Raw genomic sequence first — 26,358 nt, forward strand, 5'->3', positions numbered from 1 at the left:
GAATTCAAGCCGACGACCGGGCCAGAGAAGAGGGGCAAGATCCTCAGACTACGGTAGCACCGCCCCCAAGCAAAGGGAAGAAGCAGGAATTAACGGAAAAGTGCTGACTAAGGCCTGGTCCCGGCTTCGCCCCACTCCAATATGGAAGGACCGCGGCTTCACGCTGCTCCCGATCTCCCCTTCCCATTGGCTACCCCGGAATTAGTTTTCCAGTAATACGGACGTTGATTGGTTATTGTAGGACGGTTGCTAAAGCGATTGGCGGAGCCGCCATTGGAGGGCGTCCCGAAAATTTTTAAAATGCAAACTAGGGTCGAGGAAGAGACGGAAAAGGGAGGAAAGGGAAAGCTTGAGACGGAGGCGGGACCAAGGAAACGGCAGCTCACATTGGTTTATTAGAGGCCGAGGGGCGGCACTTGAACGCTCCTTCCTCATGATTAGTCCAATTCAGGAAATGGGGGCGGGTACTTAGGAAAAGCGGCAGAAGCGCCTGCTTCTATTGGTCAGACCTGGAGGGCGGTAGAGCGCTCGCGGCGGCTGATTGGTGCGGGATATGAGGAAGGCGGGGCTCTGAGCCGGAGGTTTTGTTGTGAGGGTCGGTTGTCAAGCAGCGGCCAATCAGGCCAGGGGATGGAGGCAAGTGGGGGTCGCACCTGGAGCAGAGCCTCCGCGTCCGGATCCGCAGCTGCAGGTGGAGTGGGCAACGGGGCGAGGAGGCGAGGGGAGGATGAAGCCAGGACTGGGCCAGGCCAAGCTGCGGCGGAGAGGGCTCTGGCAGAGGAAGGCTAGAGCCCGTGCCCCGCAAGCTGAGAGGAGTGGGAGGATTAGGCGAGGCCAAGGGACCAGCCTCAGCTTCGGGAGGGGCGGGACCGGCGTGGAGGCCAGAGAAGAAAACCGGGGAGGCCGGAAGCAGAGCCGAGGGTCTGTAGGAGGAGGGGGTGATGAATAGGGATACAAGAAGCAAGAGAGCGAATGAATGGGGGATACTGATAGCAGAGAGGAAAGGGGGAGAAAAGGGAGTCTGGCGGGGCAGGAGCCAAGTTAGGGAGCTCAGGAGACAGGATGTGTACGAATGGGGTACACAGGCGGTCGGGAGGAGGAGTGAACGGAGGACTAGAGAGCAGAACTGGGAAACCTAGAAGGAGGAGAAGGTTCAAGGGAAAGAGGCTTGGAGTAAGAGGGTAGGAGTCTCCATGAGGTCGCCTTTTAGAGTTGGAAGAGTCATACCGACTCATGCCCAGACTGGAGACCTAGTTCCCGGCACTGTCCTTGGAAATTGCAGGGGCCTGGAGTAGTTCCCTTGATACAAACTGGAGCCCCAGGGCCGTCTTTGAGACTCTCCCCAGAGAAGACTTCAATGCCTGTCTCTAGGGTGCCTCTCATGGGCCCCTAAACTTAGCCTCTGACTCCACCTCCTTCCCATACGTCAGACAAAACAGTGACTCCCAGAAATCTATCGGAACTGCAGACATGTGGTCTTCCCCGCCCCACTGCGGCTGCTGCACTTCAGGCAGCCAGCCTCCTGGAAGAGTCTCCTCCCATCATCCTGGTCTCTGGAAGGACCTTCTTTTCCCCTGTGTTCCAGGTCGCCCTGCCTGAGGTACCCTCTCCCCAGATTCTCAAACCCATTTTGCAATGCAGCTCTTGGCTCAGGTGGCTGTGTTGGGTGTCTGTCTCTATCAAGCGGCCTTGGTGACCCAGAGAGCTGCAGCTGCAGTTCTATACACCCAGGCTCCCACTGAATGGTTTGCTAACAAGCTATCACCTTTATTTGTGTTCCAGCCCAGTGCTGAGCTGAGATGGCTCAAGCCATTCCATGACCCAGGATCCATACAGACACACATAGCCTGCTGCTGTGGATGATTTGAAACCACAAGGTGGTCCAGAGCCGGGAGACGAGACATTCCCTCTGCCTGGATGTGTGGAAACTCCCTGCCAACTTGATTGGTGGATCTGGGGGGGATCCACCCCCACCCCACGAGGAAAGCACAGTCTGTTTAGTGGGTGGAGCTTCAGGTGCCCGCTAGCTGAAGGATGGCCACCCCTGTGGTCACAAAGACGGCCTGGAAGTTGCGTGAGTGGATTTCTTGTTTTCTTTCTTATCCCGTTTACCCTGTTAGCTGTTTGTTGTGGGGCAACCTGAACACCCAGCTTTGTCTCCTGTGCTTGTCACAAGGGGAGACTTCCAGGCTTTGGAGTAAAATAGACCAAGACGCAGATCCTTACTTTGGCACTTCTTAGCTGGATAGCATTGGCTAGGTGACTTAACCTCTCTGATGCTTAGTTTCCTGTCTGTACGATGAAGTAATCATGCCTCCGTTCTAGAGTTGCTGTGAGATTCAAGTGAGAAAATGAACATAATGAGCACTTAGCAGGATTTCCAGTTAGGCTGGCAGGCGGGATGGGGCAAGAAATCCTGAAAGACGTTCTCAGCATGTTCATACATCTCACGGGTCAAGCTCCCCCGTTAGATGAGGGCATCTTGGGGCGGGGACAGGAATGAGAGGGTAGACAGAGGGGATGCTGCCCAGGCTCTGGAATGTACCTGAGCCCAGGCACCACCCACTCCCACCATTACTTTCTACTGACAACTCTAAAGTCTTTGCTTAAGACCCCTTTATACTCTTAGAATTTTTTGAGGACCCCAAAGAGTTATTGTTTATGGGAATTATATCTTATCAGTATTTACCATGTTAGCAATTAATACTGAGACATTTTAAAATACAAGAATGCATAATCAAACATGTCATTAGTAGTGATGTTATCATGTCATGTATCTTCTGGAAAACTCCACTGTATTCTTGTGAGCAAATGAGAGTATAAAAGTCAGATTCCATCTTAGTATTATGATAAAAGTAGTTTTGTTGTCTTGGACCCCCTGAAAGGCTCTTGAGGATCCCAAGTTTCCCCAGATCATATTTTGACCCTTTTCCCCCCCTTTTTTTAGGGGGGAGGTAATTAGGTTTACTTATTTAGTTTTTTTAGAGGAGGTACTGGGATCGAACCCAGGACCTTGTGTATGCTAAGCATGCGCTGTACCACTTGACCTATACCCTCCCCTCTCCCAGATCATATTTTGAGAACTGTTGCTCTGCACATTGGTGCCTCTGTGGGTGGTACCCCACCTGTAATAACCGGTTGGCATAGAGCTGGTGTGTCCAAACTGGTCACCTCTGCCGTGAGCTGTCCCTGGGCTATTTTCAGAAGCTGGGGCGAGGGCTCCTCCACTTTTTAACTGTGAGAACCTGGGCGAAACTGCTGAGCCACAGTGTCCTCATTTGTAAATGAGAGGTTTTGGCCATTTTCAAATTGTTCCTCAGCCCTAGGGTTCTGGGAAAACCTTGTTAAGGGCTCCCAAGGAGGGTGCACTTTGGATAGAGTGGCTTTGTATTTATTGGGGTTATGTATCTATACCTTCCTTCAACAGCTGGTTCTTCCTGAGAAACTAGGAAAGACCCAGGCACTGGGGAGACAGTGGGGGGCAAAATAGGCAAGATCCCTGCATAATGGGGCTCAGAGCCTGGGGAGAGCCACAGGCAGGAATCAGATAGCACCCATCTGGCTCTCTGATTTCAAACTGGACCATGTACTTTGAATCAGTTAATTAGATGATGGGGGTGGGAGGGTGGGGAAGGGGAAGTGCTGTAGGCTGCCTGAACAGCATGTGCAAAGATCCTAAGACAGGAAGTTTGATGCATTGGAAGGTCTCAGAGGAAACCATGGGCTGTGGCACAGAACTGGGGAGAATTTGGTGCCACATGAGCTGGTGAGGTCTTCAAGGACACATGTCCACAGGACCTCAGCCCCTCTGAGGCTTTGGCTTTATCTGAAAGGCAAGGGCAAGCCATCAGAGCGTTCAAGTGGGAGGTGACATGATCAGGCATATTGGACATCTGCTGACAGTTTCACGTGCACAGCAGTTTCCACGGGTATAAATGGAAGAGCGCAAGGCCAGATGACCTCTGGTTCCTTGTGGCTCTAGAGTCTGAGGAGGATCAGAAGGTGCTCAGCCAGCGTGAGGTCCTTAAAGCCTAGTTCTTTGCACCTTCTGTTTGGAATGCAAGTGCTCAGCGCCTCTGGTGGGAGTGCAGTGTTCCCCCAGCCCTGGCTGGGATGTGGGGCCCGAGTTGTGCCATCTGGGCTTGGGAAACCAGCATGGGCCTATGCCACAGGGTAAAGCAGCAGCCGTCAGCCTGGCTGCCAGTAGATGCTGTGAGGATTTTCATTTGTTTGCATTTATATTTGGTACCCAGACCTGGACCATTGGTGGCTGCTGTCCTTCAGGCCAGAGAGGGAGCTCTTGTGCCAGTGCTCCTCTGTGCCAAGGCCACCTCTGCCTGGTGCCTGAGGTGTGCTCCCCTCTGCCTGCCCCACCCCCTCATCCCTCCAGGGGCTCCAGTCAGTCCCCTGGTCAGGCTGCTTGCAGGGGAGTGGTCTGAGCCCTTCTAGAAGGGCCCAGCCTCCAAATTCTTCTTACCTCAAAGTCTACGGTTCTTCCAGCTGGATGGTCCCAGGAACCATCTGATCAGGTTGTAGCATGAAGACAAGAACCTTATTACCCTCATTCCCGGTCCCTCAGCACTAGGCCCAGAGCAGGCACCCAGGAAACGTGTATATAACGAATTAAGGGCTGTCTCTGGGGTCAGTAGTCCTGAGGCACAGAGAGGGGTAGCAGTGCTTCCAAGAGGCCCAGCCACAATTTTCCCGGGAAGGGTGAGAGCTAGGTGGGCAGTCAGCCTCTAGGTGGGTCACAGACACAGGGTAGCGCATACAGGGAGCTTCCTCAGCGACGAGGAGAGGGCCCCAGGCTGGGGAACAAAGTGCTTAGGGAGAAGGTGGTTTGCCCGCTTTCTGGGTTGGGCAGTCACCTTGGCCCAACTGAAGCTCTTGAACATATAAGTATCTGTGGCCAGAGCCCCGGAGCACTCAGGCTTCTGTCCCTACAGTGTCCAGAGGACAGAAGGCTACTTGGTTGAGGTGCAGACTGGAGAGAGGCCCAGTTAGATCCAATAGTGGGGTTCCCCAGGCCATGTTGGAAACTCTCACCCTGCTGGGGCTTGCCAGGCTGGGCCCTGAGGTGGGGCATCACCTGTGAGGTCAAGCCTGGGGCCTGTTCCCCTGGGCAGTTCTGATAGCCCCTCTGAGCCACTCTGCCCGGCAGGCATCCTTCCAGGGCCCAGCTGCCCAGCTCCCTGTGGTCTGAAGCTGGCACTGCAGAGACCCCCAGGCGGGGTGGAGGTCGGAGCGCAGGCAGGGCCCTCTGCAGAGCAGCTGCACCGCCTTTTCCCTCGGTGTCACCCAGGCCGGCCTCCCAGCTGCCTCAGGGCATCAGCATGTTGGGGTTTTCCTTTGTCTGTGAGGGGAGACCTGTTTCCTTGCCTCCATGTTCCCAGGAGGAACTACTCAGGCGCTGGCTGGGAAGCCCGGGCTGCCTCTTGGTTCCTTGCCCATGTTTTGTTTCCCTTGGCCCTGGCGGTACCCTCTGAGACGGAGGTCAACTGCCCCCCAGTCCAAGCCAGGGGCTCCTGTGGCTACCCCCAGTGACCTTACCTCCTGCTCTGTCCAGTCGGCCCTCATACCCAGACCCCTTAGTGGCTGCTTCCTGCCCCTCCTCACGCAGCCCACCCTCCTGTGCCCTCTCTCCATGGCCTCTGGTCCTTAGCCTGCCTAACAGCCACAAGCACTCAGCCCCTCACAGCAGCTCCCAGGCCTGTCCACACTGCCCTCAGCAACTCAGTGAGCCAGGCACCATCATTATTCCCATTTACCCAGTGAGGAACCCTGCGCTCAGAGATGGTGAGTGACTTGTCTAACGCCGCACAGCCTGCAGTAGCAGAGTTCAGAGCAGAACCCGGTCCATGATTCTGAAGCTGCGGGCGGAAGCCCTGGCTGAGCTCACCTGGCAACAGCTTGTCTGCGGTTGACCTGCTTAGTTCTTAAAGTGTGTTCCCCAAAGCAGGAACAGCGAGCAGCAACTGTGAAGCAATTAGGTGGTACATGGGTCAATATTTTTTATTTTTATAATTATTTTCATTTTTCTTTTTGTATCATAGAAGAAAATATAACAAACATACCAAATTTGTAATTTCGTGGATATTATTGCTTAAAAGACAGAGCTAAATAAAAATAGCAAATCAGTTTTAAAAATTGAAGGTACTAAGGCAATAATAGTACCAGTTGATAAGCAAAAAAAAGGAAAAAGATCATGAGGCCTGAGTGTGGGACGGGGTTGAGGACAGTCATTTCTGTCTCAGGCCCAAGCCCTGCCTTGTCAAACGGCTCATAAGGGGTGTCTGGGCACCAAAGGGGAGCCACAGGGGGCCGAGCCCTCCTGCTGGGCTTCAGGTGCCAGGGCTGGTGGCCACATAGGGCAAGGCCCACCCATCCTCCACGTGGTCCGTCGGGTTCCTGACTGCCTTCTCTCTCTGCCCTTTCCTGTTTAGAGGAGATCGTCGCCCATGCCAGCAATGTGTCCTCGCTGGTGCTGGGCAAAGCCTCGGGCCGGCTGCTGGCCACGGGTGGGGATGACTGCCGCGTCAACCTGTGGTCCATCAACAAGCCCAACTGCATCATGGTGAGGCTCGGCTGGCGGGCAGGCCAGGATTGGCGGTTGGGGGCTCCGTGCTGGTGGCTTTGCAGGAACCTAGCACATCAGCGCTTCCCCCAGCCGTCTGCTCACGAAGGCCGAGGACAGCCTAGATGGATGGGACAGTGGCCAGTCCTCAGGAGGGTGGGAGGAGGGGACACCTGGCCACGAGACAGAGCTCTAGAGAGCCCGTGTGAGAAGGCTAAAATAAGCCAAGTGTTAGCCACCCCTGCCCACTGGCGCATCTGTCCGTCTGTCAGTTACACGTGGGGCTATTTTGATTCATTCCCTACCTCATTCCACAAAAAAGATTTGAAGGCCCCTCGTTGGAGCTGGTTAAACAGCTGATTCTTTAATAGCGCTCTCCTCCTAGTTACACAACTATGTTCGATACCAAAAACCGTTTTCCAAAACAGGAAAGCATAAAGGAGGAAAAGATACAAAAATGAATTATATATATATGATTTGATTATCCAAACACCATTGCAGTTGGTACTTTGTTCTGTGCCTTTCTAGGTGCTGATACAGATACATATACATGTGCATGCCCCTGGTGCCAACTGGTACCTGTAGGTACACATACACAAATGCAAATACATCTGCGTGTACACACATATAAATATATAACAATGTATTTCCAGAAAACTGTCTTACTCATCTGTAGGCTGTTTTTTAAAATAACAATATCGTGAACATTTTCTTGTGTCAATAGATACCCTTTTACGACACGATTTTTAATGGCTTTGCAGTATTCCATTGTAGGGATGAGCTTGACCACGCCTGACTCCCAGCATGGAAGTCACTGCTGGGTTTTTGGCTCTGCTCAGCCACAGTGGGGAACGTCCTCATCTCCCTAAATCTTGGAGCACATCTGCAGTCATCACATTCAATCTGTGGGTGTGGACTTTTTAAAAAGCTTTCAAAACATATTGCCAAATTGCCCTCCAGAAGTCAATTTACATTCAAACCAGCAGGAAAGAAGCCTGCCCTCTTCCCCAACAGCCTTGCAACACAGGGCATTATTACTCTTTTGACTCTCAGCCAAGTAAAGATAAAGATAAAAAGTGGCAGAAGGTGTTATTTATTAGTAGAAACTTAACCAGCTCAGTGTTCTTGTGAGATTCAGTGGACAGCTGTGATCTGTCCCGAACCATGGCCAAGGTTAAGAACAGAATTGAGATTGGGTTAAGAACAGAACTGAAATTGTTTTGTTTCACTTTGTTTTAAGGTTCAAATGTGTTCCCCTCTACCCTGAAATACCAAAGTAACATATACCAATTAAAAACGAATCAACAAAGATGGACATGAAGTGACCCTCATGCTCTCACCCCCAGAAAAACACAGTGAACAGCTTGGGTTCTGGCCTCTAGATTCCGCTTCTTTCACCAGGTGCAGCCCGCAGGCCTGTCCTGTGCCTCTGTCCCCTCGCTCCCCACAGAGCAGGCCCTTCAATGCCTCAGGCTCACCAAGTTCTTTCTCACCCCAGGTTTCGGCCCATGCTGCTGCCTCTGCAGGCAGGCCACTGTTCCCTCTTGCTGTGTATTTTTGTGTATGAATGAACTCATATAGTTCAGCATCCAAATGGTACGGGGTAAACTCCTGACCCTCACATCCCTCCTTGGAGACAACCACGGCTCCTGATTCCTCTGGTCCTTCCAGAATTGTTTCATACATTTACAAGCACAGGTGTATGCCTGGTCCCTCCCCCTCCTTATTCTGCACAGATGCAATCATACTGTATATACTGCCCTCCGTCTTTTCCCGCCTCAGAGTATCATGGAGACTGGTCTTTGTCATATTCAGAGGGTCCCTCATTCATTTTTGTGGCTGAATGGTATTCCATTGCATGAGTGACCATGGACGGCCACAGCTTACCTGTGATGGGCATTTATATTGTTTCTAGTCTTTTGTCAGAAAGACTTGGGGCTGTGTTGTTCGCATATGCTGAGCGTGTATAGGGTCAGCCCTCAAGATGGAGTGGCTGGTGGGCGGGGAATTGTAAATGTGGACAGATTTTGCCCAGTCACCCTCCGTGCAGTTTGTACCCATTTGTACTCCTGCCAGTGATGCCTGAGAGTTGGATAAGCTGCTTGTAACTGTTTGGCCTTTGGGTAGTTCTGCTGAGGAGCAGTTTCCCCCATTGTCCCCAGTCCCCATGGGGAACGGTGTCTCAGCAGTGCTGATGGGGTCACCAGTGTGTGTTGGGGTGGCCAGTGCTGGGCAGAGAGTGACAGACACCGTGGATTTCGGATTCCAGCCTCCAGTCTAGGAAGCTGGAAATGCCGGCACTTCCCGCCTTCCTCCCTGGGCTCAGCCCTGCCCAGCTTTGGCCTGGTCTGCATTGGGTGGGAGTGGCTGTGTTTCTCAGCAGAGTCACTTCCAGGTCCTCTGGGCTCCAGAGCCCTGGCCTGAGGACATGGCTGGATCCTCAGTGGGGCAGCCCCCCGGGCTCCAGGCATCCCAGGGGCAAGATGTGTGCTGCCGCCCAGCCAGACCTCAGTCTGTCCTGATCTCCGCTCCTCAGGGGTGGGCCAGGCAGAGAGTGGAGATGGGAGCATAGCTCAGGTGGGCGTTGGTTAGACTTGGGACTAAAGGGTCGGCTGCTCCCCTGCAAGGGGCCCAGGGCCACTACTGCAGGTGACATTCATGTCAGGAGCACAGTGGGCAGTGTGTAGAGGGTGACTGGGGTCTGGCCCACTCTTAGCCCCGGGAACCGAGGGGTCTGGGTGTGGCTCCATGGATTGCTTTGCATGCATCCCCGGAATCTAGAATTTGGGGCCGCAGCTGGGGTGGGGGGAGGTCTGTCCACACAGAGCACTGAAGCTGCCACCCTCTCTCCACAGAGTCTGACAGGTCACACGTCCCCAGTGGAGAGCGTCCGTCTCAACACCCCTGAGGAGCTCATTGTGGCCGGCTCCCAGTCAGGCTCCATCCGCGTCTGGGACCTGGAAGCTGCCAAAAGTAGGTGTCCACGCTTGCCTTCCCCACATGCATGCCTGCGTTCATGCTTGTCCCTGGCTCTCCTGTCCAGTCACTTCCTGCAGGAAGCCTGTCCTGACTAGGGGCACTGACCAGATGGTGTGGCGACCCCCACCCCCATTAACCCAGCAGCAGTGACGTGCTTTGTTGGCTGAGTGCTGGCACCGAGGGGGCGCCCTGTAAATGTCTGAAGGATGGACAGCTGTGTGGATGGGCAGGTGGGTATCTGTGGAGTCAGAACCCAGAAGGACATCAAGTGCCACCAGGGGCCTCACACAGCATGCAAAGGAGTGAGGTGGCTGTGTGAGGAGAGCTGGGGGCATGTGCCCCGACCCTGGGGTCACCACTCAGCTACAGCTGACTGTTGCCTGCAAGAGTGGGGCTTGGGGTGGCCAGACCTTCAAATTCCTTGTGCTTTGTTTGTTTTAATTTCGTTTTCCTCTTTCTGGAAGTTATACATACCCTAAAAAGCCAAATACTTGTAGTTCTAAATCATCAGAAGGGCAAGAGGAAGTCCGCCCCACTGCAGGGGCCTCAGCCTCTCTCCTTTTTCCTGGGGATTACTAGTCTCCTCTGCTTTTCCAAATGACATGGTTAGACTGCAGTTTCTTTCTTTTCTTTTCTTTTTTTTTAAACACTTTATACATCAGCTTTATCTTCCTACTACGGAAGAGGAGAGTTGAACTCTCTCAGAATTACCCCCAACTCTGTCGCTCACAATGTTTCCCCTCCATCCTCCCCAAATCATCTTTTAAATATTCAGTGTTCATATTAGCAGGACCGTATTGATATTATTCAGAGCTGCTTGTATGTAAGCCAGAAAAGTAAGCCACTTCCTTGAGTTTACCACCAAACCCCTCTCATCATTGAGGTGTCTTTCCTCAGGACCTCTGTCCCCCAGGTCCTAGTGGCCTGGGAGCTCCCAGGCCTGCAGCCCAGCTGTCATCCTGGGCCCCTTGTCTCCTCTCCTGAGAACTCTGTCTCTCTGCTGCACCAGATTGCATGTTGTCACTTTTCTTGGTTTTCTCCCCTTTGATGGGGCACACTCTCTCATAGCTCACAGTGAAGGGTGCACGGCAGACCCCATTTTAGACTTTTCATGGCCGAAAATGGCTTTATTCTCCACAACCCCCCCCCCCCGTGCCTTTTATCTTGAAGGGTTCGCGTATAGAATTCTAGGTTGGGAATACTTTTCCCTCTGCATTTTGAAGGTGCGTCTCCACTGTATTTTTGGTTCCAGGGTTGCTGTTGGGAGATCAGTACTGTCTCATCCCAGATCCCTCTCATGGGACCTGCTTCTTTCCTTCTCCTGTCTCTCTCTCTCTCTGCAGATTTGTAGGGTCTTTGTCCCAGTGTCCCTGGGTTTCACAGTGATGGGCCTCGTGAGTCTCTTCTCATCCGCTGCTGGACTCTTGCTGGGATCTTTCCATCTGTAAACTCGTGCCCCCATTCGGGCTGAGTGGGGAGTCCTGCCTTCCCTAAAAGAGGGGCCACTTCTCTGGGTCTTGCCACACAGCAGCATGGGCACATTGTCGCCAGCTCTATGGATTTTTCAAGAGAAGCTGGGAATCTGGACATTTATGTGGAATCCACCCATTTCTGAAAGTTGACGGCTAATTCAGCGTATTTTTCAGAGCACTGTGCAGGCTGACACTGAGTGATGCTCATAAAACCTGTTTGCTCACTGCTTTTTGTTAGTCTCTAGTCTAGACCTTTTATCAGGCCAGGCAGGAGGCCATCCACTACTGGAAGGATGGGAGAAGAAATGGTGGCGTGGATTTTTGCCAAGGCTGCCTTTTCCAGAAGCGATGCCCCCTTGCCTGGCTGAGACTTAAGGGTCCTTCTGGGCCTCTGCTCCGGTACAGCACTACCTCTGCTGCAGGACAGTGGCTGTTGGACACACGTGACCAGTGGCCAGGTTCGTTCTCTTGTGCATGTGGTCCTCAAGAAAGATGGCACCCCCGAGCCTCTTGGGTAATGCTTGCCCACCTAGTGACAGTCTGTTTAAGAAAGACATGGCCCCAGTGCCTATAAAATAATAAACAAGGGCTGCGTGCTTAGCATCTCAGCACATGATCCTGTTGTCTGGACACACACAGGACCCAAGGAGTGCTGGGCGTGGGCACTGCCGGACTGGAGGGGGCCACGGAGGAGCAAGCCTGGGCTGGCTCTCCAGCTGAGAAAGCAGAAAGGCTCAGGCACAAGGTGGTTAGCTTCCTGGGAAGCCTCTACCTGGACCCAAATCCCAGAGGAGGGCACCAGCCATTCACCATTCACTGAGGAGCAAGGGAAGACAAGCCAAGGGCCATGATTTCTCTTCCATGCATAAGAGAAATTTATGAACTCCTTGAGGTGGGCAAAGAATGGAAACGGAAAACCTGGAATTCTGGGCCCTGAACTTCTGGGGTGGGCTGCTCTGCAAGGAGCTTGTTATGTAGCCTAGACCCCCTCCCAGAGAGCCTGACTGGGAAGTGTGACGGGCCCAGAATCTGGCTTTTGTAAACTTCTGATTGCTTCTGATGCGAAGCCAAGTTGGCACTGTCTCCTTATTTGACAGATGGGCAAACTGACAGATGAGCAGGCCCAAGGAAAGCCTTAAACTTAGTAAAGATTCTGTGGCTGGGGGTAGCGGAACCTAGGGCTTGAATCCTGGTGCCAAAACTCCCATCCCAGTGCTGTCCACCCTGCCATTGTGTGTGTGAGTGGTCGGGGGACGGGGAGGTTAGGGGCGGTTCAACGATGGAAGAGAAACTTGCCCTGAGCATCCTCCTCAGGAAGAGCTAAGACCTCGGGCCCACCTCCACCCCCACCCACCGCAGCATGAGTGAAAATGACTCAGAGGCAAACTCACCCCACGTGCAGAAAAGGGATCTTAAAAGGCTGCCTGACTGTCACATCAGTTGCCCATCACTGGCTGGAGGGTTCAGCTACTTGGCGAGGAGGGCTTGGAGGTTCCTGCATGGGGCAGACAGACCCCAGAGGCCCCTCCACTCTGCAGCTCCCAGATCCTATGACCAAGTCCAGCATCAAGATGCCAGCCGAGAGCCCTCCTGGGACAGAAGAGCAAGGGCAGAAATCACGCCAGAAGAATGTGGTCCTGCCTGCTTTCCACAGTGCAGCCAGAGGGTGAGGTGGGTCAGCCCGAGATCCCACAGGAAGGCGGCCTGTGCTTCATGAAGCCGGCCCACGCAGGGGTGGGACTTGCCACATCCTCTTGGGGTGGGGCAGGATTTTTGGAAGCCTGGCTGTGGGATGCAAAGCAGGTGGGCTGGCGAGAGCCGATGCAGACTGGAGCAGGAGCCAGTGTGAGTCTGCACCTTCCAGGGCCTGGACTGGGCAGCATGTGCCCAAAGCCCCATTGGCCAGCAAGGCAATGCTGAGCCCCTGATGGCATGTGACAACTACAGAGATGGGGGAGGGCAGCTGCTAAGGTTCTGGTGTGGTGAATCTTGTCCCTAAAGCATTAAGTCTGGAGTCTGCTTGAACACCTCATCCAATAGAAATCTCACTACCTCACAAAGCAGCCTGTTTGGCCTTGGCTCAAAAACCTAAGGATGGCTGGACTCCCACAACCCCTTGGTCCCAGCACTCCTGGGCTGATCAGTTTAATTCGAATAGAGGAATTAAAAATCTTTTAAAAAACAAGACACATGACGCCAGAGAGAAGAGGCAAATTTGAGTGCTACCAGAGAGTACTCTGAGACAGAAAACTCAAGGTTTGCTGCCGGGCTGGGCCTGGCCATGGCCCTGCCTGTAAAACCTTGAGGGATGGAGTCATGGGAGGAGTTTCCTGGGACAGCAGGAGAGTAACCCCACAGTCCTGAGGGTTCTGAGGCCCCAGTCATGTCTTCCTTGTGTTCTCTTTGTTCTCTTAGCGCCTCAGCTTGCCCTCACGGTCACCCTCAAGATTCCTTGGACAGGGACCCATGTAAGCAGCAGGGCCACCCCAGGCACATCCTCCACTTGTCTTTGGAGCCTTTGCTTGTCACCTCCCTTCACCTAGCATCCTCCCTCATCCTCTACTCACTGACAGCCTGCTCAAATACCACCTCCTCCAAAAAGCCTCCCTGGATTTCTCTTTTCAACCAAGAGCTTCTCCCTCAGCTTGAACCTCTCCTGCATGTTTCTCCTTGTGCCGTCTCGGGCATGGTGGGATGCCTAGCACACCATAAGCTGCGTGTCCGCGTCCACAGGGCCTGAACTGAGTGAGGTAGTTACCTGGCTCTGCTGACTCTGGGGCTTCACTCCCCTGAGAGCACTCTGGGATGAGCTATGGGGAGCTTACAGGGAGTTTTCTGGGGACTCAAGTAATGGTAGAACTGGCTGTCATCTCTCGGGAGAAAAATAGGGAAGTTAGTTCTTAGGGTGGTAGGACTCTGGTTGACTTTTCTCCCTGTTTTTATTTCTTTTTTAAAATTAATTAAATTAATTAATTAATATTTAATTTACTGAGGTGAAATTCACAATGTAGAAATTAACCATTTTAAAATGAACAATTCAGTACATTCACAGTGTTGTGCAAACACTACTTCTATCTAGTTCCAAAACATTTCCATCACCCAAAATAAAACCTCTTACACATTAAGCACTTTCCCTCTATTGGCACCCCCCTTCCAGCCCCTGGTAACCACCAATATGCATTTTCTGTCTTTGGATTTATCTATTCTGGATATTTCTTTTCTTCTTTTAATTTACATATATGTACTGTTCATTGTTTCTAAAAGCAGTTTAGAGCTTTATCTTTTTAAATTTACATAGTTATCAGAGAAGTAAAGCCAACCATAAAATAAGAATCAGCAGAATGCAGTAATCCAATCATAAAGGATAGTCAGGTGTGCTTACACATATTCAAAAACTCAGTTATCTAAGTTATAAATTATAAGTAGTTCATTTGTGTTCTTTTTTGTTTTTGCTGTTTTTTTAGATTCCACATGTAAGCGGAACATGGCATTTTTCTTTCTCTTTCTGGCTTAACTTCACTTAGAATGACAGTCTCCAGGTCCATCCATGTTGCTGCAAATGGCGTTATTTTATTCTTTCTTATGGCCGAGTAGTACTCCATTGTATATATATACCACGTCTTCTTTATCCAGTCATCTGTTGATGGACATTGGGGTTGTTTCCATGTCTTGGCTATTGTAAATAGTACTGCTATGAATGTTGGGGTGCATGCGTTTTTTTGAATTATATTTTTCTCCAGCTATATACCCAGGAGTGGGATTGCTGGATCATATGGTAAGTCTAGTTTTAGTTTTTTAAGGAACCTCCATGCTGTCCTTCATAGTGGCTGTACCAATTTATATTTCCATCAACAGTGTAGGAGGGTTCCTTTTTTCTCCACACCCTCTCTAGCATTTATCGTTTGTAGACTTTTTAATGACAGCCATTCTGACTGGTGTGAGGAGATATCTCATTGTAGTTTTGATTTGCATTTCTCTAGCTGTTAGTGATGTTGAGCATCTTTTCATGTGCTTGTTGGCCATCTGGATGTCTTCTTTGGAGAGATGTCTATTTAGATCTTCTGTCCATTTTTTAATTGGATTGCTTTTTTTTTGTTTTTGATATTAAGGTATATGAGCTCTTTGTATATTTTGGAAATGAGTCCCTTGTCGGTCACATCATTTGCAAATATTTTCTTCCATTCTGTAGGTTGTTTTTTCATTTTGTTGATGGTTTCCTTAGCTGTGCAAAAGCTTTTAGGTTTAATTAGGTCCCATTTGTTTATTTTTGCTTTTATTTCCATTACTCCAGGAGCTGGTTCAAAAAAACTTTGCTATGATTTATGTCTTAAGAGTGTCCTATGTTTCCCCACTAAGTATGAACATTAGCTATGGGTTTGTCATATATGGTCTTTATTATGTTGAGGTATGTTCCATCTATGCCAACTTTATGCAGAGTTTTTGTCATAAATGGGTTTTGAATTTTATCAAAAGCTTTTCTGCATCTATTGAGATGATCACACGGTTTTTATTCTTCAGTTTGTTAATGTGGTGTCACATTGATTGACTTGCAGATACTGGAAACTTGCTGCATCCCTGGGATAAATCCCACTTGACCACGGTGTATGATCCTTTTAATGCATTGTTGGAGTTGATTTGCTAGCATTTTGTTGGATTTTTGCATCTATATTCGTAAGTGATATTGGCCTGTAATTTTCTTTTTTTGTGATATCTTTGTCTGGTTTTGGTATCAGGATGATGATGGCCTCAAATGAGTTTAGAAGTGTTCCTCTGCAGTTTTTTGGAATAGTTTCAGATGGATAGGTGCTAACTCTTCTCTAAATGTTTGGTAGATCCTGTGGAGCCATCTGGTCCTGGACTTCTGTTGGGATTTTTTAAATTACTGATTTAATTTCAGTACTAGTAATTGGTCTATTCATATTGTCTGTTTCTTTCTGGTTCAGTCTTGGCAAATTGTACCTTTCTAAGAAATTGTCCGTTTCTTCTACATTGTCCTTTTTGCTGGCATGTAGTTGCTCATAGTAGCCTCTTATGATCCCTTGTATTTCTGTGATGTTGGTTGAACTTCCTTTTCATTTTTGATTTTATTAATTTGTGTCCTATCCCTTTTTTCTTGATAAATCTGACTAAAGGTTTGTCAGTTTTGTTTATTTTTTCAAAGAACCAGCTTTTTGTTTCACTAATCTTTTCTATTGTTTTTTCAGTCTCTATTTCATTTATTTCTGCTCTAAACCTTTATGATTTCTTTTCTTCTACTAACTTTGGGTTTTGTTTGTTCTTCTTTCTCTAGCTGCTCTAGGTGTAAGGTTAGGTTGTTTATTTGAGATTCTTCTTGTTTCCTAAGGTAGGGTTCTATTGCTATAAACTTCCCTCTGAGAGCTGCTTTTGCTGCATCCCAGAAGTTTTGGATCGTTGTGTTTTTGTGTTCATTTGTCTCAACGTATTTTTTGATTTCCTTTTTTATTTCTTCAGTGATCTATTGGTTGTTTAGTATCATATTGTTTAGCCTCCACGTGTTTGTAGTTTTTTCTTGTAGTTGATTTCTAACCTTTTAGTGTTGTGGTCGGAAAGGATGCTTGGTACAATTTCAGTTTTCTTGAATTTACTGAGGCTAGCTTTTGGGCCAGCATGTGGGTCGATTCTGGAGAATGTTCCATGTGCACTTGAGAAGAATGTGTATCCTGCTGCTTTCAGGTGGAATGCTCTATAGACATCAATTAAGTCCATCTGGTCTAATGTGTTATTTAGGGCCGGTGTTTCCTTACTGATTTTCTGTTTGGATGATATGTCCATTGATAATGAGTGGAGTGTTAAGGTCGCCCACTATTGTTGTGTTACTGTCTATTTCTCCTTTTATGTCTGTTAACAGTTGCCTTATATACTGAGGTGCTCCTATGTTGGGTGCATATATATTTACAATTGTAATATCTTCTTCGTGGATTGATCCCTTAAGCATTATGTAGTGTCCTTCTTTGTCTCTTGTAACAGTCTTTATTTTAAAATCTGTTTTGTCTGATATAAGTATTGCTATTCTAGCTTTCTTTGGTTTCAATTTGCATGGAATATCTTTTTCCATCCCCTTACTTTTAGTCTGCATGTGTCTCTAGCTCTGAAGTGGGCCTCTTGTAGACAGCACATATATGAGTCTTGTTTTTGTATCCATTCAGCCAGTCTGTGTCTTTTGGTTGGAGCGTTTAATCCATCTACATTTCAGGTAATTATCGATACGTATATTCTTATTGCCATTTTATTAATTGTTTTGGGTTTATTTTTGTAGGGTTTTTTTTCTCTTTCTTCTTTTTCTCTTTTCTTGTGGCTTGTGACTAGAGAAGTTCCTTTAACATTTGTTGTAAAGATGGTTGGGTGGTACTGAATTCTTTTAGCTTTTGTTTATCTGTGAAGCTTTTGATTTTTCCATCAAATCTGAATGAGAGCCTTGCTGGATAGAGTATTCTTGGTTGTAACTTTTCCCCTTTCATCACTTTAAATATATTGTGCAACTCCCTTCTGGCCTGTAGAGTTTCTGCTGAAAAATCAGCTGATGACCTTATGGGAGTCCCCTTGTATGTTATTTGTTGCTTTTCTCTTGCTGATTTCAGTATTTTATCCTTATCCTTAATTTTTGTCAATTTGATTACTATGTGTCTTGGTGTGTTCCTCTTCGGGTTGATCATGTATGGAACTCTCTGCACTTCCTGGACTTGGGTCACTGTTTCCTTTCCCAAGTTAGGTAAGTTTTCAGTTATTTTCACTAAAAAAAAATTTTCTCACATCCTTTTTGTCTTCTCTTTCTGGGACCCCAACCCTTCCTGGTGGTCTAGTGGTTAGGATTCAGTGCTCTCTTTCTGGGACCCCTATAATGTGAATATTAGTGTGCTTCATGTTGTCCCAGAGTTCTCTTAAACTATCCTCATTTCTTTTCATTCCTTTTTCTTTCTTCTGCAGTAGTGATTTCCACTAATCTGTCTTCTAGCTCACTGAGGTGGTGTTCTACCTCGTTTATTCTTGGTTCCTTCTGGAGTGTTATTCATTTCAGTGATTTTATTCTTCAACTCTGTTTGGGTATTCTTTATATTTTCCAACTCTTTGCTAAAAGCTTTGCTCTCCTCAGATAAATTGCTTATCTCCTCATTATGTATTTCTTCTTCTGGGATTTTATCTTGTGCCTTGGCCTGGAAGATACTCCTCTACTGCTTCATATTGTCTGTCTTTGTATTTGTATTTTTAGGTAGGTTAGTTATGTTTCTCAGCCTTGGAGAAGTGGCCCTCTGTGGGAGATGTCCTATGTGTCCCAGCAATACACTCTTGTCACCCACGGCCCTAGGCCCAGCCGGTCCCTGTGCAGAGTCTGCCCTGTGTTTGTGGATTCCTTCCACAGGCTTTGGGATTGTTGTTTTCTTATTTCTGGTATCTGCCCCCTGGTGGGTGAGGCTGGACTAGAGGCTTATGCAGGTTTCCTGGCAGGAGGAGCAGGTGCCTGCCCACTGCTGGGTGAAGCTTGGTCCTGGACCTCTGGTGGGTAGGGCTTTTTGGTGGCTCAGGAAATCTGCTGATGGGTGGGGCTGTGTTCCCACCCAGTGTGTTGTTTGGCCTGAGGCTTCCCAGCCCTTAAGGCTGTTGAGTGGGGCTAGGTCTTGGTGCTGATGATCCAGTCAAGATGTCGACCTCCAGGAAAGCTCATGTAGCTGAACACTCCTGGAATATCTGCCACCAGCTTTTATGTCCCCTGAGTGAGCCGCAGCTGTCCCCTACCTCCTCAGGAGACCTTGCAAAACCAGCAGCCAGGTCTGGCCCAGGTTCCTATGAAATCACTGCCTCTGCCCTTGGACCCGGCGCACTTAAGATTCTGTGTACGCTTCCCAAGAGAATAAAGTCTCTGTTTCCCCCAGTCCCGTGGGGCTCCTGGAGCTAAGCCCCACTGGCCTTCAAAACCAGATGTCCTGGGGTCTCCTCCTCCCCGGGCTGGGGAGCTGACGTGGGCTTAGAGCTGTCACTCCTGTGGGAGGGCCCCTGCGACTTAATTATTCTTCAGCTTGTGAGTCGCCCAACCAGTGGGTATGGAGCCCAATTATGTCGCAAGCACACCCCTCCTACCACCTGCTGCGGTTCCCTCTTTATGTTTCCAGTTGAAAATCTTTTTTGCTAGCTTCCAGTCTTTTTTGCAGTGGTTGTTTAGCAGTCATTTGTGGTTTTGTTGTAGTTGTGAGGAGAGGCGAGCTCCTAGTCCTACTACTCTGCCATCTTTTCCAGAAATCAGTTGCTGCTTCCTTTTTATTTTTTGTCTGTTTGTTTTAGTGGGGGGAGGTAATTGGGTTTGTTTGTTTGTTTATTTACTGGTGATTGAACCCAGGAGTGCTAAGCATACACTCTACCACTGAGCTATACCTTCCCCCTAGCTGCTGCTTCCTTTTAAATGGTATCTTCGTTTAGAGAAATAACCCGATATTGTGTGCAGGAGGGTGGACCCACTCTATCATGGGTAGCAGCTATGATTAATGTTTTGACCAAAGAAAACCTGGCATGTGTCTGATGATAATCGTACCTTTCTTTCCATGGCCTGTCCTGCCTCTGAGACCACCTTTGCACCTGTAAGTCTCACAACCACTGTGTGTTATATTTTATGACACGTGTCACCATTTGTGGGTTCGAAGCCTCAGGAGCTACCCACGTGGAATTAGAAACCAGCCCCGTATCTCTTCCTGGGGGCACCCTCCCAACCCAGGACCCTGCCCTCAGAGCACGTCCTACATTCCTCGCCACCTCCTCAGACTCTGAGGTGCCACCTGCAGCCGAGTCACCAGCCCGGCTGCGTCTCGGATGTCTGTGCCAGGCCCCCACCTTCCCTCCCCTTGGAGGATGCTGCTGTGCGGCTGCCCGCACAGCTCGGGGACCACCACTTCTCCGGGTTCTCCCTATTTTTAAAATCCGTGTTACTGTTCTATTTTTCCATGCAGTCAGTATGAAAGCTCACACACAAATGAACACAACAGCCATTCCTCCACCAGGCATCCTGTTAGCCTCTCACGCCACTGTCTCTGCTTTCTACCTTAGTCCTTCGCACACTTATGGGACACAAAGCCAACATCTGCAGCCTGGATTTCCACCCATATGGCGAGTTTGTGGCCTCTGGTTCCCAGGACACGAACATCAAGGTGAGACACCTCTCTGTGCCCTGGCTCTCCTCCCAGGCTGGCAGTGGGACTGGGACCATATGTCCTGTCTGAGGGGGTGGGCTTCTCTCTGCGTGGGGCATCTTCCCTCTCTGCCACAGCATCCACACCGTCCTAGAGTGGGGGACATGGGAGCATTCACCAGACATACCTGCTTGGGGTACCCAGCTTTAGTGAACAATTTCCAGACCCCTATCATTTTGGGGTGCACAGAGCCCCTCTCTGCTCGTGGCCCTGTGCTGCCCTCTGACCCAAGCTCCAGGACTGAGCTTGGCTAGGTGCCCCCAGCCTAGCCCAGCCCACCTTGTTCATAACCTGTCCTGACCTTGACTCTGCCCTTCTGCTTTTCTCCCCACAGCTCTGGGACATTAGGAGGAAAGGCTGTGTGTTCCGATACAGGGTAAGCAAGGCACCCTTCCACAAGCATGGAGCATAGGGTGGGGCCCAGACCCTTGGCAGGGGCTGGAGGGGACTGCTGTCCAACATGGGTGAGAATGTGAGAAACAAGAGTCCAAATGAGAAATGTGCTTATCTAGTGGAGCAGGTGTTGAGGGGGTGGTCCACTGGACCCCCAGCTTTCCATGACTCCCCACAGAACTGTGTTTACCAAACTGTGCTCCACAGTCTGCAGGAAGGTAACAGGTGTCATTAGGTGAAGGGGATTCCTGTTCATATGAGTTTGGAAGCACTAGTTTAATAAATAATTTGGGTGGAGATTTTTAGACCCTTTGATATTAAGAGGGGGCACTTAACTCTCCAAAAAGAGGCATAAGACATACTTTATCCCAAACTGTAAGACCGCACAGTCTTGATTTCCTGGGCACCCATAACCATGAAGGGGAGAAGTGCCCCTCTATGACATCTCCCGCACGTGGCCATCCACCCCCTCCTTGCCTGCTCCCGGGAAGCACTGCTTATGGAGGGCAGGGAGGAGGGGTTGAGGGAGGGAAGCCCACTGGGCCCAGGCCCCTAGGGTGCTTCTGCTCTGTCCTCTCCTCAGGGGCACAGCCAGGCCGTGCGGTGTCTCCGGTTCAGCCCCGACGGGAAGTGGTTGGCATCGGCCGCAGATGACCACACAGTGAAGGTGGGGCCTGGGTCCACTGATCACGCTCAGCTTGGGTTGTCACCTCCCTCCCACTCGGGATCTCATGTCCCAAGCCTATCCAGAGTGGGAGGTGGTTTGTGGATCAAGAGCTTGGGCAGGAAGAGAGGGAGAGCAGGCAGCTGCGAGCTGCTGGTCCTGACCTCCATTTGGCCCTGCTCCAGCTCTGGGATCTGACTGCTGGCAAGATGATGTCCGAGTTCCCTGGCCACACGGGTCCTGTCAACGTGGTGGAGTTTCACCCCAATGAGTACCTCCTGGCTTCGGGCAGCTCTGACAGGTGAGGCGGTTCAGGGCCCATTGCCCATGACTGCCATCCTTCACATCTCTTCCTACATGTATGTCTACCTGTCCCTAATCTGTCTCTGTCCTGGGGTGTCATATGCCTGATGATCCTACGTAGACTGAATTGACTGCCAGCCAAGCCTTTGTGTCCCGGGCCTTTGTGGCATCTCTGCATCCAAGGCCCATGTTCACCTCCCACCTGCTGAGTCCCTTCCCGCTGCCTACACAGGGCCAGACCTTGGCCCCAGGCATTGCTCTTAGTGGCCCTGACCTTGAGGTCAGGGGTGGGAGTGGGCAGGTGTCTGGAGAGAAGCGGGGTGCCCAGCACAGCCTGCCTTTCTTTGCAGGACTATCCGTTTCTGGGATCTGGAGAAATTCCAGGTGGTGAGCTGTATCGAAGGGGAGCCGGGGCCTGTCAGGTACGCTGGGCGGTGGGCCGGGGCCCTCCTCCTGGGCAATGGGATGTGGCTGTGGGTGGGTCTTACCCATCTCTGCTTCTGCCCCTTCCTGGGCTCCCCCTAGCCTCCTCGGGTTTCTTGGGACCTATAGCCCACTCCGGCCCACTCTTGCCTGGCCCAGGAGTGTCCTCTTCAACCCTGATGGCTGCTGCCTGTACAGCGGCTGCCAGGACTCTCTGCGCGTCTATGGCTGGGAGCCCGAGCGCTGCTTTGACATGGTCCTCGTCAACTGGGGCAAGGTGGCCGACCTGGCCATCTGCAACGACCAGCTGGTGAGAGAGCCACCACCCACCATCCACCCTTCCGCCCAGCCACCTACCTGCCTCGACCTGTGCCCCCCAATTCCCACCCAGTCCTGCGGGGATCCTGCCCACCCATCCCACAGCCACTGCTGTGAAGGGTCCCACCCCAGCTCTGCCACTTCCTGCAGATAGGCGTGGCCTTCTCCCAGAGCAACGTCTCCTCTTACGTGGTGGACCTGACGCGGGTCACCAGGACAGGCACGGTGGCCCAGGACCCTGTACAGGACAGCCGGCCCCTGGCGCAGCAGCCGCCCCACCCCAGCGCCCCCCTTCGGCGCATCTACGAGCGGCCCAGCACAGCCTGCAGCAAGACTCAGAGGTGGGGTGCTCGGGCCTCAGAGGGCACCGGGGGGTTGCAGGAGGCGAGCCCCCAGCCCTGGTCTCACCTGGGCCCCTGCCTTTTGGCTTCACCTTGACCCCCAGGGTGAAGCAGAACTCGGAGAGCGAGCGCCGAAGCCCCAGCAGTGAGGACGACAGGGACGAGCGGGAGTCTCGGGCGGAGATCCAGAACGCCGAGGACTACAACGAGATCTTCCAGCCCAAGAACAGCATCAGTGAGGCCTGGCCCCCTCCCCTCTGAGCCCCAGCATCCCCATTGGTGAAATGGAGGCAGATGGTCCTTTCTGGGGGTAGTGTCCGTGTTATTCTGCTCCCTTAGCTTAATTCCTAACCCACAACTGGGCCCCAGCGGAGGCCCGGCAGCCGCTCGGTGCCTAGTCCGCCCCGGGCACAGGAAGGCCCACTGGGGCAAGTGGGTGGGAAGGGACAAGCATGAGGGTTTGGGCCCCAGAACAGGTCATAGTCTGCAGCTGTGTGTGTGCCTGGGAACCACCTTCTGTCCCCTGCATTCTGACAGGGCCCAGGGCCCTCAGACAGCAGCCCCGGGCTGGCCAATGTGAGTCCCCAGCCCTCTTCGCCTCTGCAGGTCGGACACCACCCCGAAGAAGTGAGCCCTTCCCAGCACCCCCAGAGGATGGTAAGTCAGAGGGCAGAGCCTGGCCTCCCAGGATCCCCAGCTCCCTAGTCCTCCCTCCCTGAGAGCCACTGCCCTCCCCCAGGCCTCCCCACCCACAGCAGTTTCCAGCTTCTCTCCCACTGAATCTTTCCCCTCCACTCACCCAGAAGCATCTGCTCTGTGCGGGGCCCCATGCTAGGCCCCAGGGACTGAGTGTGAAGAAGGCAGGCAGTGCTCTTGTTAGGAGCTCACCCCCAGTGAGGAGTGCAAACAGCACACAGCCAGCCACCCAGGAGGAAAGAGCCGGGCATGGTGAGAGGCCACTAGGGCCTGTGTAGATGTGGGGCCACGAGGCTCTGAGGAGGCAGCCTGAGGGCCAGGTGAGGAGAGAGGAGGGAAGAGCCTCAGGTGGGAGTGGGCTGCAGGGAGAGTGGGGGCTTGGGGTCCCGGAGCAGGAGGCCGTGCCTTGCAGGCCCTGGTGAGGGTTCTGGGTTTTGTGGCTAGAAGATTTAGGAAGCGAGAAAACCTGATGTGGAAAAGAAGCTGGCGTGGGGCACCCTCGTCCTACAGCCCATCCCTCCCCTCCCCTGGCGTGCTCCTCAAGGAACCAGCTTCTCATTCCCCTCAGGCTGGGTTTCTGGAGGGCCTCTCCCTCCCACACTCACACCATCCACTCACCACCACCCCCAACGTGCACTCTATTCCTAGTGAGATGACAAGACCATGACTCCCTGGGTCCTGTCCACACACAGTGCTTGGCGCCTGCTTTCTGCCAGACCTGTGGTTGAGTAGGTGGAAAGGGAGGGGACGGGCCCAGCTCCTACCCCTCAGGCCTTGCCGCCCAGGGTCCCACCACTGCCTTCTCCTGACCTGACCCAGTGACCCTGTCCTGCCTCCAGACATGGCCATGGCCAAAGAAGCAGCAAAGCCCAGCCCAGCCACAGACACACAGCTGCCGGTGCCAAACGTATGTCCAGGTGGAGCGGGCATGGTGTGGGGCTCGTGGAGGGGCTGGAGTCCTGACCAGGGTCGGGAGGCCTATGCCAGAGTGGGGGGTGCACTGAGGGAGGCCTCAGGCAGGCCACCTGCTGAGCTTCAGACCCCTCCAGCTTGAAGTCCCGCCTCGGCCCCCCGTCGTCACTTCCACCCCTGCACCCAAGGCCGAGCCTGCCATCATCCCTGCCACCCGGAACGAGCCCATCGGACTCAAGGCCTCAGACTTCCTGCCCGTGAGTTGGGGTCTGGGCTGAGGGCGGGTGGAGGCCTGTGGGGTGAGGGCAGAACTTGGCCACCAGCATCTGGGCACCCATCCCACACAGGCCGTGAAGGTCCCCCAGCCGGCGGAGCTGGTTGACGAGGATGCCATGTCACAGATCCGCAAAGGCCATGACACCATGTGTGTTGTGCTCACCAGCCGCCACAAGAACCTGGACACTGTGCGGGCCGTGTGGACCACGGGTGACATCAAGGCAAGCGCCACCTCTGCCCTGGCTGGGCTTAGGGCTGAGCTAAGAGGGCTGCCTGAGGGGGGCACTGGGGGCTGGGCGGCTGCTGTCACTACGCTGTGCAGTATTAACACCCCACAATAAACCGCATCATACCCAGGCAGGGCCACTCTGTCCCCAGTCCCCTCTGACGAGTGCTCTTGTCTTCAGACATCAGTGGACTCGGCTGTGGCCATCAATGATCTGTCAGTGGTAGTGGACCTCCTTAACATTGTCAACCAGAAAGCGTAAGTGTCAGGGGCAGGGTCGAGGGGGCGCAGGCGTGGGTGAGGTGTGCAGGGCCAGGTGCTGACGGCACATGTCCCCGGCCCTCTCCCCAGCTCCCTGTGGAAGCTGGACTTGTGCACCACAGTCCTGCCGCAGATCGAGAAGCTTTTGCAGAGCAAGTATGAGAGGTACACGTGGGGAAGCTGCATTGCCTCACAGCAGGGAGAGGAGGGACCACAGGAAAGGCCTCCAGGGCCGGTGCCCACGTGAGGTGGCTGTGCAGCCTTGCTGTCCCCTCCAAATTTGAGAGGCCAGAGTAAAAACATGTCCCTGCTGCCTCGGATTCTTTGCCCCCCATCAGTGCGTACCTTGCTCTCTGTTTATCTTTTTGTCTGTGGCTCTGTCTGTTCCTCTGCCTCTGAAGCTATGTCCAGACGGGCTGCACCTCCCTGAAGCTGATCCTGCAGCGGTTTCTGCCACTGATCACAGACATCCTGGCAGCCCCACCCTCTGTGGGCGTGGACATCAGCCGGGAGGAGAGGTGAGGGGCCAGGCGGTGTGCATGTGGCTGGGGTGCCGTGTCAGTGAGGGCACACGGGTTTGGGGGACTAGCCTTCTTGTTGACCCCAGTGAAACTGCTAACAGAGGAGGTCATTGTGTCTGGGGTGGTGGCTCAGGGCGTGGGGTAGCCAGAGCCAGGGTCCCAAAGGCCTGGATCTGCCCTCAGCCCTGGTACAGCCTGGGTGGGTCCTGTGCTCTGGGCCTCAGCCTTCCTCTAGAAGAGGGGCGGGAGTGATCAGGTTGGCAGAGGCCCCGGGGTTGGGTGAGGGTCACATGTCCCTGCAAGGTGGCCACCTCAAGCTCAGCCCTTCTGCCCACAGGCTGCACAAGTGCCGGCTCTGCTACAAGCAGCTCAAGAGCATCAGTGGCCTCGTCAAGAGCAAGTCGGGCTTGAGCGGTCGCCATGGCAGTGCCTTCCGTGAGCTGCACCTGCTCATGGCCAGTTTGGACTGAGGAGTGTGATGGGTGGGGGCACCTGCAGCCCCCACTCCTATTATCTATGGGCCCACTGGCACATGAACCTCTGCCCGGCCTCCAGTGCTGTCCTGTGGCCATCCTGGAGGCAGTGGTGCCACTGGCCCCCTCCATAGCCCTGAACTTTAAGACAACTTCTCTCCAGCATCAGCTTTGCCCAACTCCTGCTTCTTGGGACAGTGAATTGAGCTCTGGGGTTCGTGCTGTAATTTATAAGGTGAATTTTATTAAATTTGTAACTTCACTTGTCTATTTGTGAGGGTCGCCGTCTTCTGGTCACAGGGGGAAGGGGGGAGGGGGAGGGGAGGACAGGA

General features: G+C 52.1%; 1 protein-coding gene across 2 annotated transcripts; it reads left to right on the top strand.

Moving 5' to 3' along the window:
• The first annotated feature begins 536 nt into the window (after positions 1–536).
• On the top strand, positions 537–26,288 carry KATNB1 (katanin regulatory subunit B1). 2 transcript variants are annotated; one of them, XM_006214506.4, is made up of 20 exons: positions 537–691; positions 1,783–2,074; positions 6,444–6,574; positions 9,430–9,547; positions 20,077–20,177; positions 20,554–20,595; positions 21,196–21,279; positions 21,462–21,577; positions 21,930–22,001; positions 22,162–22,312; positions 22,471–22,661; positions 22,766–22,896; positions 23,268–23,318; positions 24,197–24,264; positions 24,407–24,526; positions 24,617–24,766; positions 24,953–25,029; positions 25,123–25,197; positions 25,434–25,550; positions 25,891–26,288. In XM_006214506.4, exons 2-20 carry the CDS (start codon positions 2,035–2,037, stop codon positions 26,021–26,023), a joined length of 1,968 nt encoding a protein of 655 aa, XP_006214568.2. In that variant the 5' UTR covers positions 537–691; positions 1,783–2,034; the 3' UTR covers positions 26,024–26,288. The 2 variants fall into 2 exon arrangements, with proteins under 2 accessions (XP_006214568.2, XP_072823555.1); XM_072967454.1 differs by lacking the exons at positions 537–691; positions 1,783–2,074; positions 6,444–6,574; positions 9,430–9,547 and adding an exon at positions 17,661–17,755.
• The last annotated feature ends 70 nt before the right edge of the window (positions 26,289–26,358 follow it).

Source organism: Vicugna pacos, chromosome 9, assembly GCF_048564905.1.
Source record: "Vicugna pacos chromosome 9, VicPac4, whole genome shotgun sequence".
In the NCBI taxonomy this organism is placed as follows: domain Eukaryota; kingdom Metazoa; phylum Chordata; class Mammalia; order Artiodactyla; family Camelidae; genus Vicugna; species Vicugna pacos.